Source organism: Schistocerca cancellata, chromosome 10 (genome assembly GCF_023864275.1).
Source record: "Schistocerca cancellata isolate TAMUIC-IGC-003103 chromosome 10, iqSchCanc2.1, whole genome shotgun sequence".
Taxonomy (NCBI): Eukaryota; Metazoa; Arthropoda; class Insecta; order Orthoptera; family Acrididae; genus Schistocerca; species Schistocerca cancellata.
The window spans coordinates 17,683,912-17,696,330 of record NC_064635.1 but is presented as its reverse complement, the minus strand read 5'-3'; the positions used below and the strand labels follow the sequence as shown (position 1 = coordinate 17,696,330).

At 37.0% G+C, this 12,419-nt stretch overlaps 1 protein-coding gene across 2 annotated transcripts in view; it reads left to right on the top strand.

Moving 5' to 3' along the window:
- Positions 1–11,567, top strand: part of LOC126106471 (endoribonuclease Dicer-like) — a 292,820-nt gene extending 281,253 nt beyond the window's left edge. For both annotated transcript variants that reach the window (XM_049912758.1, XM_049912757.1), the window contains 4 exons: positions 2,369–2,589; positions 5,493–5,658; positions 6,464–6,539; positions 10,049–11,567. In XM_049912758.1, the coding sequence (XP_049768715.1) occupies positions 2,369–2,589; positions 5,493–5,658; positions 6,464–6,539; positions 10,049–10,217 (632 nt within the window). In that variant the 3' untranslated portion in view covers positions 10,218–11,567. The remainder of the gene's footprint in view (positions 1–2,368; positions 2,590–5,492; positions 5,659–6,463; positions 6,540–10,048) is intronic.
- The last annotated feature ends 852 nt before the right edge of the window (positions 11,568–12,419 follow it).

The window sequence follows — 12,419 nt, the reverse complement described above, 5'->3', positions numbered from 1 at the left end:
GTGTTGGGACCTTTGTTCCTCATGTATATTAATGATCTTGCAGATAATATTAGTGGGAACCTGAGACGTTATGCAGATGATGCAACTATCTATACTGAAGTAATATCTGAAAGAAGCTGCAAAATATTCAGTCAGATCTTGATAACATTTCAAAGTGGTGCAAAGAGTGGCAACTGCTTTAAATGTTCAGCAATGTAAAATTGTGCGTTTCAAAAAAAAATAAATAAATAAATAAAATAAAATAGTAGTATCCTATGACTATAATACCGATGAATAACTGTTGGAATTGGCCAACTTGTGCAAATAAATGCCTGGGTATAATACTTTCTAGGATACGAAATGGAATGGTCTCATAGACTCATTCGTGGTTAAGGCAGGTAGTAGACTTCAGTTTATTGGTAGACCACTGCGCAAGTGCAAATCACGTGTGCAACTAGTTCTAGAATATTTCTCAAGTGTGTGGAACCCATACCAAGTAGGACTAACAGGGGATATTAAAGATATACAGAGAAAAGCAGCAAGAATGATCACTGGTTTGTTTGATCTGTGGGAGAATGTCACAGAGATACTGAAGGAACAGAACAGGAAGGATCTTGAAGATGATACAAACTACCTGTAGAAAACGTATTAACAAAATTTTGAGAACCAGTTTTAAATGATGACTCCAGGAATATACTACCACCCCCTATGTATTGCTCACCAAGGGATCGTCAGGATAAGGTCAGAATAATTACAGCTTACACTGAGGCATTCAGACAGTCATTCTTCCCATGCTCCATATGTGAAGGGAACTGGAAGAAACCCTAGTAACTGGTACAATGGGACGTACCCTCTGCCATGCATTTCACAGTGGTTTGCAGAGTATAAATGTACCGTATTTACTCGAATCTAAGCCGCACTTTTTTTTCCGATTTTTGTAATCCAAAAAACCGCCTGCGGCTTAGAATCGAGTGCAAAGTAAGCGAAAGTTCTGAAAAAATGTTGGAAGGTGCCACCACAACTAATTTCTGCTGTCGAATGTATGTAGCGTTACACAGGCATGCTTTGCAGGCACAAAGATAAATACTGGTGCCAAAACCTCTGCGTCAGTAAAAAAGTTAAAAAAAAAGAAGACGAGCGTTTTTCTCCGCCCCGAGTATCGACCACTGCATTTTCATACATTATCCAACAAAATAAATACAAATTCCGTATTGTACATCTTCAAATGTAGCAGTATTTAAATGTACTACGAAAATCCGACTGGCAAGACTGTTTGGGATGTTCGTCAATATGGCCAACTCTACGTTCTGAGTGGTTGCTAATAGGAACTTTTATGAATTGTGAATCACACGCAGTATTCTCTTCACCATAAGAATAATACAAATATAAACATTTTGCCATGTATTGTTTCGTGTTTGCTGCTATCTCATTTAAATCCTGTCTGCCTAATAAACTGCGAAACTAGAGTGAGACAACATCAAACGCTGAAGAATACACGTATCGTGTCATATTTATTTTCGTATTATTCTTATGCCTAATAGAGAAACAGTCAGAATTGAAGCACGGCAATTGACTAGATTTTTAAGTCTAAGATGACTCTAATTTCTGTGCAGAATATAATGCACTAAAGAGGCGTCTGCAAAGATTTTCAAACCGAGAAAAATTTTCGCTAAACTCTCATTCAGAACATCTTCTATCATACGCAGCCTATTATTTGTTGATCATTATCAAAGAAAGCAGCAGTGTAAATAACAACAAATAGCAGTCTCCTGCCATTGTTTCGCTAATGAGACGATTCCTCTCTTTTTTTTAAAAAAAAAAATTGTAAGCAGCGGTAGGACGCGCAAAAGCAAGCCATGCCGCGAGTGGCGACAGGCCATAAACAGTCATTATCAGAATGCGGCAAACAATGCATGACACAGTACAGTGACGTAAACACCTATAACAAAGAGAACGGCACTTATCACATCAAAGAAAAATAAGCAATCAATTCAAACCAGACGAAGCACGTGAAAAAGGAAGGGTACCCGTATAAATATGGACGGAGCGCCTGACGCATAGCAATGGCTACCTGGTAAAGCTTAACTGCTACGCTTACGACTCGAACCAAACTACTGTAGCTGTATTGTCATTTATTCGACCTAAATTGTATCTCATATTACAATGGACCAACTTTGTTTCGATTTGGAGGTGTGGCCTAAAACTTATCCCTCCGCTTGAATTTCGAGTCTCAAATTTCAGGTGCGGCTTAGATTTGAGAAAATATTTTTCCTTGATTTCGAGTCTCATTTCTCAGGTGCAGCTTAGATTTGAGTAAATACGGTAGATGTACAAAAGTTTTTTGAATTACAGTATAACCTTTAACATATTCTTCATGCTCTGATTTCAGATTTCCTGATAACAAGCTATTTGTTTGAAACGTACAGTGATTTGACACCTGGGCAGCTCACTGACCTGCGATCGGCCCTTGTTAACAACAATACATTTGCAGCCTACACTGTGAAGTACAGCATTCACAAGTATTGCAGGTATTCATCTCTGGAGCTGTTCCATAAAGTGGACGCCTTTGTAAGGTACCAGGAGGCACACGACCATAAAGTCACTGATGAGGTACAATTAATTTTATTCACCGTATTCAAAAATTACAGAACAACATTAGCTGTAAATATTCTCAAGTACTTATTTACACTTTTATCGATCTCTGTCTTGTCCCTAGAAAAAAAAGTCCAATAAATTGTAGAAACCTTGTGTGCTTCGGTACACTCGGTCAGTTGTAGTGATTGTAATGATAGACTGCCCGTGACAGCTCTGCATTTGGTATTCTGAATTTTTTTGTCAAATGGTCGATTAATGATTTTTGTCATTCAGCTCTTCCTTATCCCCCTTTGTTTATTGAAAAATGCGTAACATACTACAGCGCCAAAAAACATTGTAAAAATGAAGTACATGTGTTTGACTTGTGCAGAAAAGAAGCAGGCTATTCAAAGTGTGGAATGTGGAGTAGAAAAAAGAAAAACATAGGATGCAGCAATAACTTCAAGATTCCGCTATCCATGCTGCCAACAATCCTGCAACAGAAAAATTAAATTGCTGGAAGTGTATTATACAGAGGGAGGAAGTGAATCCAGTAGAATGAGTTCCGTGTCTCAAAGAATGAACATTGAGTCATTCGCTGTTAGTCTCCAGATTAAGGATTTCGCCTCTGACATCATTTGTAAGAAGGAATGTGGACAAAGTGTGAATGTTTGTGACACAGCTTGTTTGTTACGAATAAATTACCTAGGAAGCCCGCTGGCAATTTATGATCCGTGTCCGACATAAAAGGAGAAGTAACAGTTGATTCCATCTGTGACTCCAAAAGAGGCAAACTTGTCGCTGGAAGTGCTGCAAGTGAACATTGTTAGAATGGAAGCAGACAGTAATGTATTTTCTGCTTTGGTCACAACAGAAACAGAAAACACGCTTCACCAAGCACTCAGAAGGTCAGTGAGCAGGAATAGGTCATGGATTTCTTACAAAATTAAAATTGAAGTTTCCATAATAATGAATTAAATTAAATTCTTAACAATTAATTTCTGATAGCTACTTTCTGCTTCCCTTTATAAAGCAATACAAATAATATTGCAACTGCAGTTCTGTTTTTTAACTTTGTTTCTTTAGGGCACACCCGTATGTCAATAATCTCTTATTTCACTATGATCAGTCAGACTTTCATTAAATCAAACTCTCCCTCAAATTTTTTGTGAGGTCCCTATCAGCTTTATATGATCAAGAATCAAGTCTAATTAATTTTTGTCTTGTGAGATTGTTATCATAAAGTAACTATTGTTGTAAGAGATGATAGTTTGCTAGTGAACAAGCAAAACATTTCTGGCAAAAAGTTACACAGTAAAAGTCATCTTCAGTAGTGCAACAGAGACATAACAAATGTGTTACAACTAATCAGTGAATGAATGCAAACAATGTGTGGGGCAGGAAGGGTGAGGGTTCACGTCATCCAAATTAGGTAGTAGGCTAAAAACATTCTCTAACTTACGTTTGTGCCTAGTGGTGTTCCATACAGTTCATGCTTAGGCTAATTAATTCAGATTGTGTTTTATTAACTGCATCAAACATCGTAAGAGTTCGAGAAAGTTCCACAAATTGGAATATATTTCTTTTTTGTAGTAGAGATGTAAAAAAATTATTGTATTGCCCTTCTTCTCATTTTTGAAGTTTTTTTGTCATTAATAGTAGGTTTTTTCAACAATTAAAGGAAGGAAACATCCTACTGCTTCAATATTTATTTATTCTCTGTATGAAAACCTTTTTAATTAATAAGTCACAGATAACTGTCATTCAGTGATTATCAGTTAGAACTTCTTTTACTTTGATTTTTTGAATAATTTCATGCCCGAGAAGCAACTTAATAATAATTTCATTTTAAGTGTAATAAAAAACAGCTGAATTCTATATTGGCTTTTCAATAAATCTCCTTGTATCATAGTTTATTGAATACATGACACATCTCTTGACTATTCTACGTACAATACATACAAGATCTTCTTTAAACAATGTGAACAAACTATGTTTGTCACAATTATAAAAAAATGCTTACTGCTCATTTACACTAGTTTAATTACGGAGCTCAATTACATCATTTATTTTATGTCTTTTATTTAATTAATGATGTAAAAAGCCAACAATCCTCTTGACAGTACAGATCCCATCTTCTTGCTGTCATTGCCTGTCACCCAAAGCATCGTGGTGACCCTGAGTGCAAAAAACCTTGTGCTGGTACAGAGGTTCCCCGTTTCACGTTGTCACTTTATTGTAGACTCCACTTGAAACAGAAAGGAAACAAAGTTATGTGTTTATATTGAAGTAAAATTCATGTAAATTCAGTGAAACATTAATTAATAAATGCCCATGTTGTGTTGCTCAGGTGGGAAACATGAGAGTGTTACTGTCAGCAATTGTAACACTACAGTACCTGGAGATAAAAAGGATATAGCCCTTTATCATATAGCAAAATACTTGCCCCTTGGTGTACTACAAATTGTTGTGAACCTGGATGCGGTATCATAAGTAGTTCCAGGTTCAAAGTTACCAGCCTGCGTGACTTGTCTCATATTCAGGCACATTAAGGAAAATTTTCTATAATAGCCGTAAAATTTCAGTTAGGGGACACCTCTAAAATGACAAGTAATGGCTTTGGTTTACTAAAACTCATTCTCAACTCCAAGATTAAAATAATAAATAGATAAAATATCACTTCACGTACTTAAGTAGTAGACTGGTATCGAATGCTTCATTAATCATTAACACATCAGGTACATTCTACTCTACAACTACTTTAAGTTAATGTAGGTGCAGTGTGTCCCATAAATGACTGTATTTACTGGCAATCGTGGTAATTTGAATTGGCAATGTTTGTGGCTCTAATAAAATTTGCTCCTGTGATTGGTTACTGACACAGATGGCGTTTTGCAACCGGCAGTCTCTGCAGTAATTTTTGCCAATGTGTGTTGCAGGTTCTCCTGCTCTTGGAGGAGGATGACACTCTGGCAGAAGCTGTCGATGTCCCTAAAGTACTCGGTGACCTGTTTGAATCTCTGGCTGGTGCAATATTTCTGGACAGTGGCAAATGTCTGAAGACCGTGTGGAATGTTTATTACAAGCTCATGGAGAATGAAATAAGTAAGTACACTTCCGAGGAATGTCTTTGATGTTTGTATCTTTTAATTTACGTATTTGATGCAAGAACTTTGTATACCACTATCTGTTATATTATCTAGAGTGTAGCAAGGCTCTGACCTGGTGCCTGGTGGACTTGGGAAAGAGGGTGGAGGTGCGGGGGTGGTGTTCATATTAGTGGGAAGAGTCTGAGAAAACAAAGCACAGTGACTTTCAAAACTATTGGAATGCTAAAAATACTAATGCCGTCACTTTTTTAATAGCTACCTACAGTGCCCTTATTTAAGATTATATAGTTTGTATGTGATTTGTTCATTTTTTGACTGTGCTAATAACACAAGGAAAAATGCTGTAAATGCTACGGCAGCTCGTAGATCGCAAGGCCATCTGGCATTTTCTGTTGAAAAGAGAAAAGTTCCAAATGTCGAAAAAACTGCTCATTGTTGTTGGTGTGTATTGCTCCATTAATATGACACAGGTGTCCACCCTTAGTCTCAATAGACTCGTGTACAATTGTGACGTAATATAATGTAATTTGAATGCACAATAATGACTGCTCCACTTACGTGTTACTTACTTGATATAACAAAGTAGAAATGACACAAGAATTTAAGAAGTTTTCGATGAAATTTACCTTTCTATGTTACTTTTGGATGGAAGCACTAATTGAATTATTCATTGTAATAAAAATTGTTAAATGGCAACTAAAAAAAAGAGGAAACAAAGAATAAATAATATGATTATTTAGTTATAGGTATTTGTTTTATCTGTATGATAACTCATCACTGTTGCCATAACTTTTTTACAGAAATTTTTGCAGAAACCATTCCAAAATCAGCTGTTCGTCAACTGTACGAAAAATGTAAAGTACGCCCAGAATTCAGGTATGTGTATTTGAAGCTTGCATGTTAGTTTCGTCTCATCCTCCAGTTTATTTGAAGAACAGTACTTAGTTTAAAGTAAATAATGGTTTAGTTGGTGAGATCTATAATATAGGAAAATGTGGCAGTCACTGTTAGATGATAATGAAGAAAACAAACCATCTCACAGTGTCACAAAACACTCAAAAAGTTGAAAGAAACAGACCTAGTAACTTTTGTTTTTTTCTCATAAAAAAACAATGCTCGCTGTTTACTGCACACATCTATAGAAAAAATTCTATTTTGATCTTAGCTGTGTTGCCTGAGAACATTTATATTGTAGAACATTATTGAATGAGAGCATGCGATCAGATCTATCTGGAGGTCAAGAGGTTTTTAAGTTCAGGGCAGACAGAACTGATTTTAATGGCGAGGTTATGCCTTAAAAATCATACGAAGCATAATAGTTTTATAATTGTAAAATCATTGGCTCGAATCTCACTATAGTGGTGCGCACATAAGAAGATGGGTGGTTATGTGATGCACATTGGCAAGGGGCAGTGTACTGTGTGATTCTCCAGCTAATGTCTTTCTGTCACGTCTGCCTTCAGGATGCTCGTAGAATATTTACTACTGGTTTTCAAGGTTGTTTAGTTATGATGAGGTTACTTAGCTACTATAATGTTCATTATGGATGTCATTTAAACACACCAAGAATGGACAGAGAGAGCGTTTCTAGCTTGTAAGTTCTACTAGGAAGTGTCAGAAGCACAAACATCGGCCTAGTGTAGTGCTCACCCTTGTGTGGCCAGTTGCAAGGAGTGTGAAGCGAAAGACAGACAGAGAGCACACTGGTGATGCTGCAAAGTGTCCTCCACCTTGTACACCATCCATCCCTTAGTGCAACAGGTCCAAGAAAGCTGTCACTTGCTCACTCTTGATGGAGCCACTGTGCTGTTTGTGGGGGTTCCTGACAGGAAATGAGGCTGCTGACACTGTTGCCAAGGCTGCAGTCCTCTTACCTCAGCCCACTAATTCTTATATTCCTTTTGTGACAATCTCTGTGTTGCTGTCTGTCAGGAGGTGGTGTCACTTTGGCATCACTACGGGTCCTCCCTTCACGGGAATAAACTCCAGGTTATTAAGCCTCTCCCAGCAGCTCGGGTGATCTCCTTTCGGCCAGCCCACTGGGAGGAGATAATTTTAACAGGGTTGCATATTAGGCACTGCCTTTTTCGCCATCGTCATTTGTTAAGTCGTGCTCCCCCACCACTTTGTAACGTTGCGCCCAAGTTTTAACTGTCTGCCATTTCCCGACAGAATGTCATGTTAACTGTTTACATTCCCACTTGGGTTTGTTGTCTGAGTTATCGGCCGTTGTAGCTAATGATGCGTGGGCTGTAGATCGCGTTTTGGCAAAGGCCATTTAAAATTTAGTTCTGGACCTCGGTTTTTTTTTGTAGACCTTTCTGCACATCCCTGTTTTTAGCTGTCTTCTCTTATGCCAACTGGGATTGACGCGTAATATTTTTTAACTCCTCTCTGTCTTCGTGTTTATGGTTTTTACATGGGCACATATGAGCCTAGCTGTTTTTGTGCCCTAAAAGAAAGCAAACAAACATATCCTCCACCTCTTCTTCATTATGCAACTGCTTTCTGATGTGAGCACAACTGTGATCGCAATTATTTAAATTACGTATTTATTGACAAATATAAATGTTAGTTAATTATCAAGTAATTAATGACTTTTTCATAAAAATAACTTATTTTTTTACTACTGGCCATATGAAAATAAATTAAAATTTGATGCAGGCATGCGAAATGCCATTTTGTTAAATTAAAAAATATATACTTCACTAATACTGTTCAGTTTGTAGAAACAGAAGAAGTATTTTATGTGCTATTTGATGTTTCACATTTTTGTACCAAATTTTAATTTGTAGCAATACTTACATTTTTGTGCAAATGGTAATTAAGAAATGATGTTTTTGTATTACAAATTATGATTCAGTATTTGTTAATTGACATTTCCATTTATTAATTTGAAACCTCACATTCAGCCTCACATACCCACCAAAGAAGCAGGTTTTGTTGAATGAAAAAGAACTCTCGAACAAATCCCCAACCTACAACAAAAAGTGAGAAATTTTTTTTTCTTTGCCTCCCCTTGACTGTGTATGTGACTTGTCGGGCAAAAGGTATGACGACAGCTGCTTGCAGAGTTTTAGCACTGATCAGAACTCCATGTAATAATTACTTCACAGCTGTGAAGCAAGTGCTGGTACATGCGAATTCCTCAGAGTATCAAAAGATGTCAGACAGAAATGTATCCTATCCATGAACTGTAAAACATCCGTGCCAAACATCATTAGGAAAACTGTTGACAGTTGGACAAGAGCATCTCAGTGTGTGGAAGGACCATTAACAACCTCCAATTTGCTGATGACACTGTGCTTTTAGCCAGCATCAAAGATATACTTGCTAAGCTGCTAACAAAAGTAAAAGACATTAGTAAAACATATTGATTGGACATCAATCTCAACAAGTCCAAACTCTTGATAATTGAGCAAGGAGCACAGATCCAAATCACAGGTGTATTAAAGGAACAGGAAGTTGTGCATTTTTTCATCTGCCTCAACTCGACCATCTGCAATGCGAGAAGTTGTGAAGATGAGTAGACAGATCACTGTCAGGGGAATGAGTATAAAAAAAGCTCACCAAGCTCTGCCAGAACAGAATAATAACAAACAGCACAAAGATCCAGCTTCTCAAAACACTCGCATTTCTGTCGCCTTTTATGGTTGGGAAATGTGGACCCTTAAGGCCGGAGACAAGCAGCAATGGTTTTGCTTGGTTATTACCACATGATGCAGTTGATAACAGCGTAAATGTGTATTAGGAGAAGACCAGGTGTTCTTTGTCCTTTGTAATTTCCTGGAAATGATTGATATTAGATTTAAGTCAAATTGTCTGCAGGAGTTGATGAGCCTTTCTGGATTCTTATTGGTGCACTTGTGTGTAGGAAAATTTCCTGCTATTGCCTTGTATTTCTCTTCTCTGCCAATCTGTGCTTTGGTATTTTTGACTTTGCATTTTCTAGTGTCTCCCAAAATCGCCTGACCTGATGTAATAAGAAATATAATTTTTCTGACTAGTGACATCTTTCCATTGATCTGTGGTTCAGTCACAAAGTCCTGTGCCTGTTGCTGTCATAATTGGGTCAACATGGTAACATGTAGGTGGTATTGAATTTCTTGGTGGACAGTGGTTATAATGTTTTGGTTCATCAGTGTATGTCAAACAATAAGGCAGCCTTCTTCTTGTGATCATTTTCTTGGTACAGCCAGCCACTTTCTAGTTATTATATGTAGCTCTCGGAATCTTTTGGCCTCAGGCTGTTTTTGATACCTCCAGCTAGGACAACTAGGGTTTCACTTATTAAGGAATTTCTGACAAACTTTTTTTATAACCCACTGCTTCTGTGTTTTGATATGTGTTAATGTTTTAACTTGCTTCTTGTTTTTTCTTTCCAGTGAAGCAACAAAAACAAGTGAGCCTAATATCTTGGCAGTAACTGTCGAAGTAATATTACAAGACGAGAGGAAAGTGTACTATGGATTTGGAACAACAAAAAAGGCAGCCAAAACGGCTGCTGCAAAAGCTGCTTTGAAAGATATTCACAAAAATGACAGGAAACTGTAAATAGAGCCACAGAGCGAGCACGGACTGATGCAGATACATCTGTTCTCGGAGTGCCCTCTGTGCAGCTCCAAGTGAATCTCCATTCGCCCATACACTATGTACACACCTTTTCTCCTAACTGTTTAAAACCTCACAGTTCCGTCATTTTTTTGAAAGAGTAAACCTAGAAAAGAGTTACGAAAACGTGTATATAGTGTAGGGGCAACTGGAACATGCCCTTGTATCATGATGGAGTCATGTAGTGTTGAGAGTAACACTAGACTTCACTTCAGAGTCATATATTGAAGATTAATAATTTTTATTTACATGTTGTGTTTGTGTATTTTTTGTTGATGTTATCATCAGAAATATTGGAATACTATGATACTTTTGGGGATAAAGTCCCCATATGAATGCAAGGTTTAAAGAATGATTTTCATTGACTAATTCTCTACAGATGACTCATTGAGTCAGCATACGCCTACACAAATTTCTTAGAAGTGAAGAAGTTTCTATTTGATTATAGAAAGGACATATGTGAGTGTGTGTGCTTTTGTTGTAGTTTCATCACAGTGACAAAACTGCAGTTCAAACTGGCATGTTACTGACCTTTTTTTTCCTCCAAAGCTGAAACAGGAGTGAATGTAACAGTGGAATATTCTCTTAGCTTATACACTGTTAATTTTCAGTTCTGGCTTACATATTGTGAGTGTATATTTTGTTGTTGTTGTTACAATACACAAGAATACTGGCAGGCCAGCATTCTTTAGTGTTGTGTTGCCTGGTTCCTGATTAGAGTGATGTGTTACCATTTTGTGGAGTTTCTGTGTATCCCTTCTCCTTTTGTTCCTACTTCTTATGAAGAGCTGTCCAAAACCAGTGCAAGTGCTGTACCAAAAAATGGTTATCAGCATACTTCACTGGTTGAAAAAAAGCACAAAATATTATATGTTATGAGGTATATGTAAGATGATAATGCAACATTTGTAAACAGTCTCACATGTATTCCGTTGCAGTTAAGTAATGTACAAATTTAATACAATTAATGGAATCATAATATATAGTCTTTAAGTCCACACTGCAGAATGTTTTTGTAAAGCAGAAATTTAAAATGGGATGTTTTGCTGGGGAAAGAGCATATATACTGTCAAATAGATAATGGTAATTGCTTTTTGTAATATTCTGTGTGTTGAGAGCAAGCGTTACAATGATACTGCAATACATCCATTGTAAATTAAGACTGACATGTTTAATGTCTGTGTGTGTGTGTGTGTGTGTGTGTGTGTTTTGATTGAAGAATCTGTGCTATATATGTATTTTTCATATTATTGCCAATGATTCAGTATAATAAAAGATGATATTTATTGTTTATGTCTCGACAAAATAATTATTATTCTGCATGTTATCTGGTTCGTCCTGTTCCTAAGAACATAACTGAGGATGTTTGTATGAGATGTGTTGCGGATACTGAAAGTTTCATCTGATTTCACAGTGAATGAAGATAAAAGCTTCGGGCGAATTTTAGTTTATGAATAGGACTACAAAACTAATTTTCAAAAGCACCATTTGATTTTACAAGGCTATGTCTTCTACAGTCATTTACCTTTCCCAAATGTTCATTGTGCCCACCACCGAGTGCATGGCAAGCATCCAGACAGTAGTCAAATTATTTCCACGTGCATGTGAGCATGTCAGCGTTAATTGCTGCTGTAGCCAGCCAGAAAGTGAAGAAAACAAAAAAGTGTTTGAAACCAGATGCCCATGCAGATCAATAGTGTAGTGCAAGATGCCCACTCCTCTTGCTCTGTAAGATGTGGAGTGGTGTACTGTTGAGAGAAATCATACTGCATGTGGTAACTGAATAGCACCTGTTAACCATTTCAGTTTAAGTGGTTTCTTGGAGAAACCATCATAATATTTTCTCTTTGTGACTAATCAAAAGGTAATTTCTCACTGGATATTCAGTGACATCATTGATACATGCAGCGATCTTGTGACAAAACAGCTACTACGTACTCTAGGCAAATGCAGGATAACTTGGAACAAATAGAAGGTAAGAAAGAGTTCATCAATTAAAAGCACTGTGCTGCAAATGATTTTCGATCTTGAGGTTATGTATGTGTGAATCTTTGAAAATAAGACACGTTACAGAATAACTTCATAAATCAGTGACCTTATTGTGAAATACTCTTAGTTTTATTTTCTACAGTGATCAGTATAAAC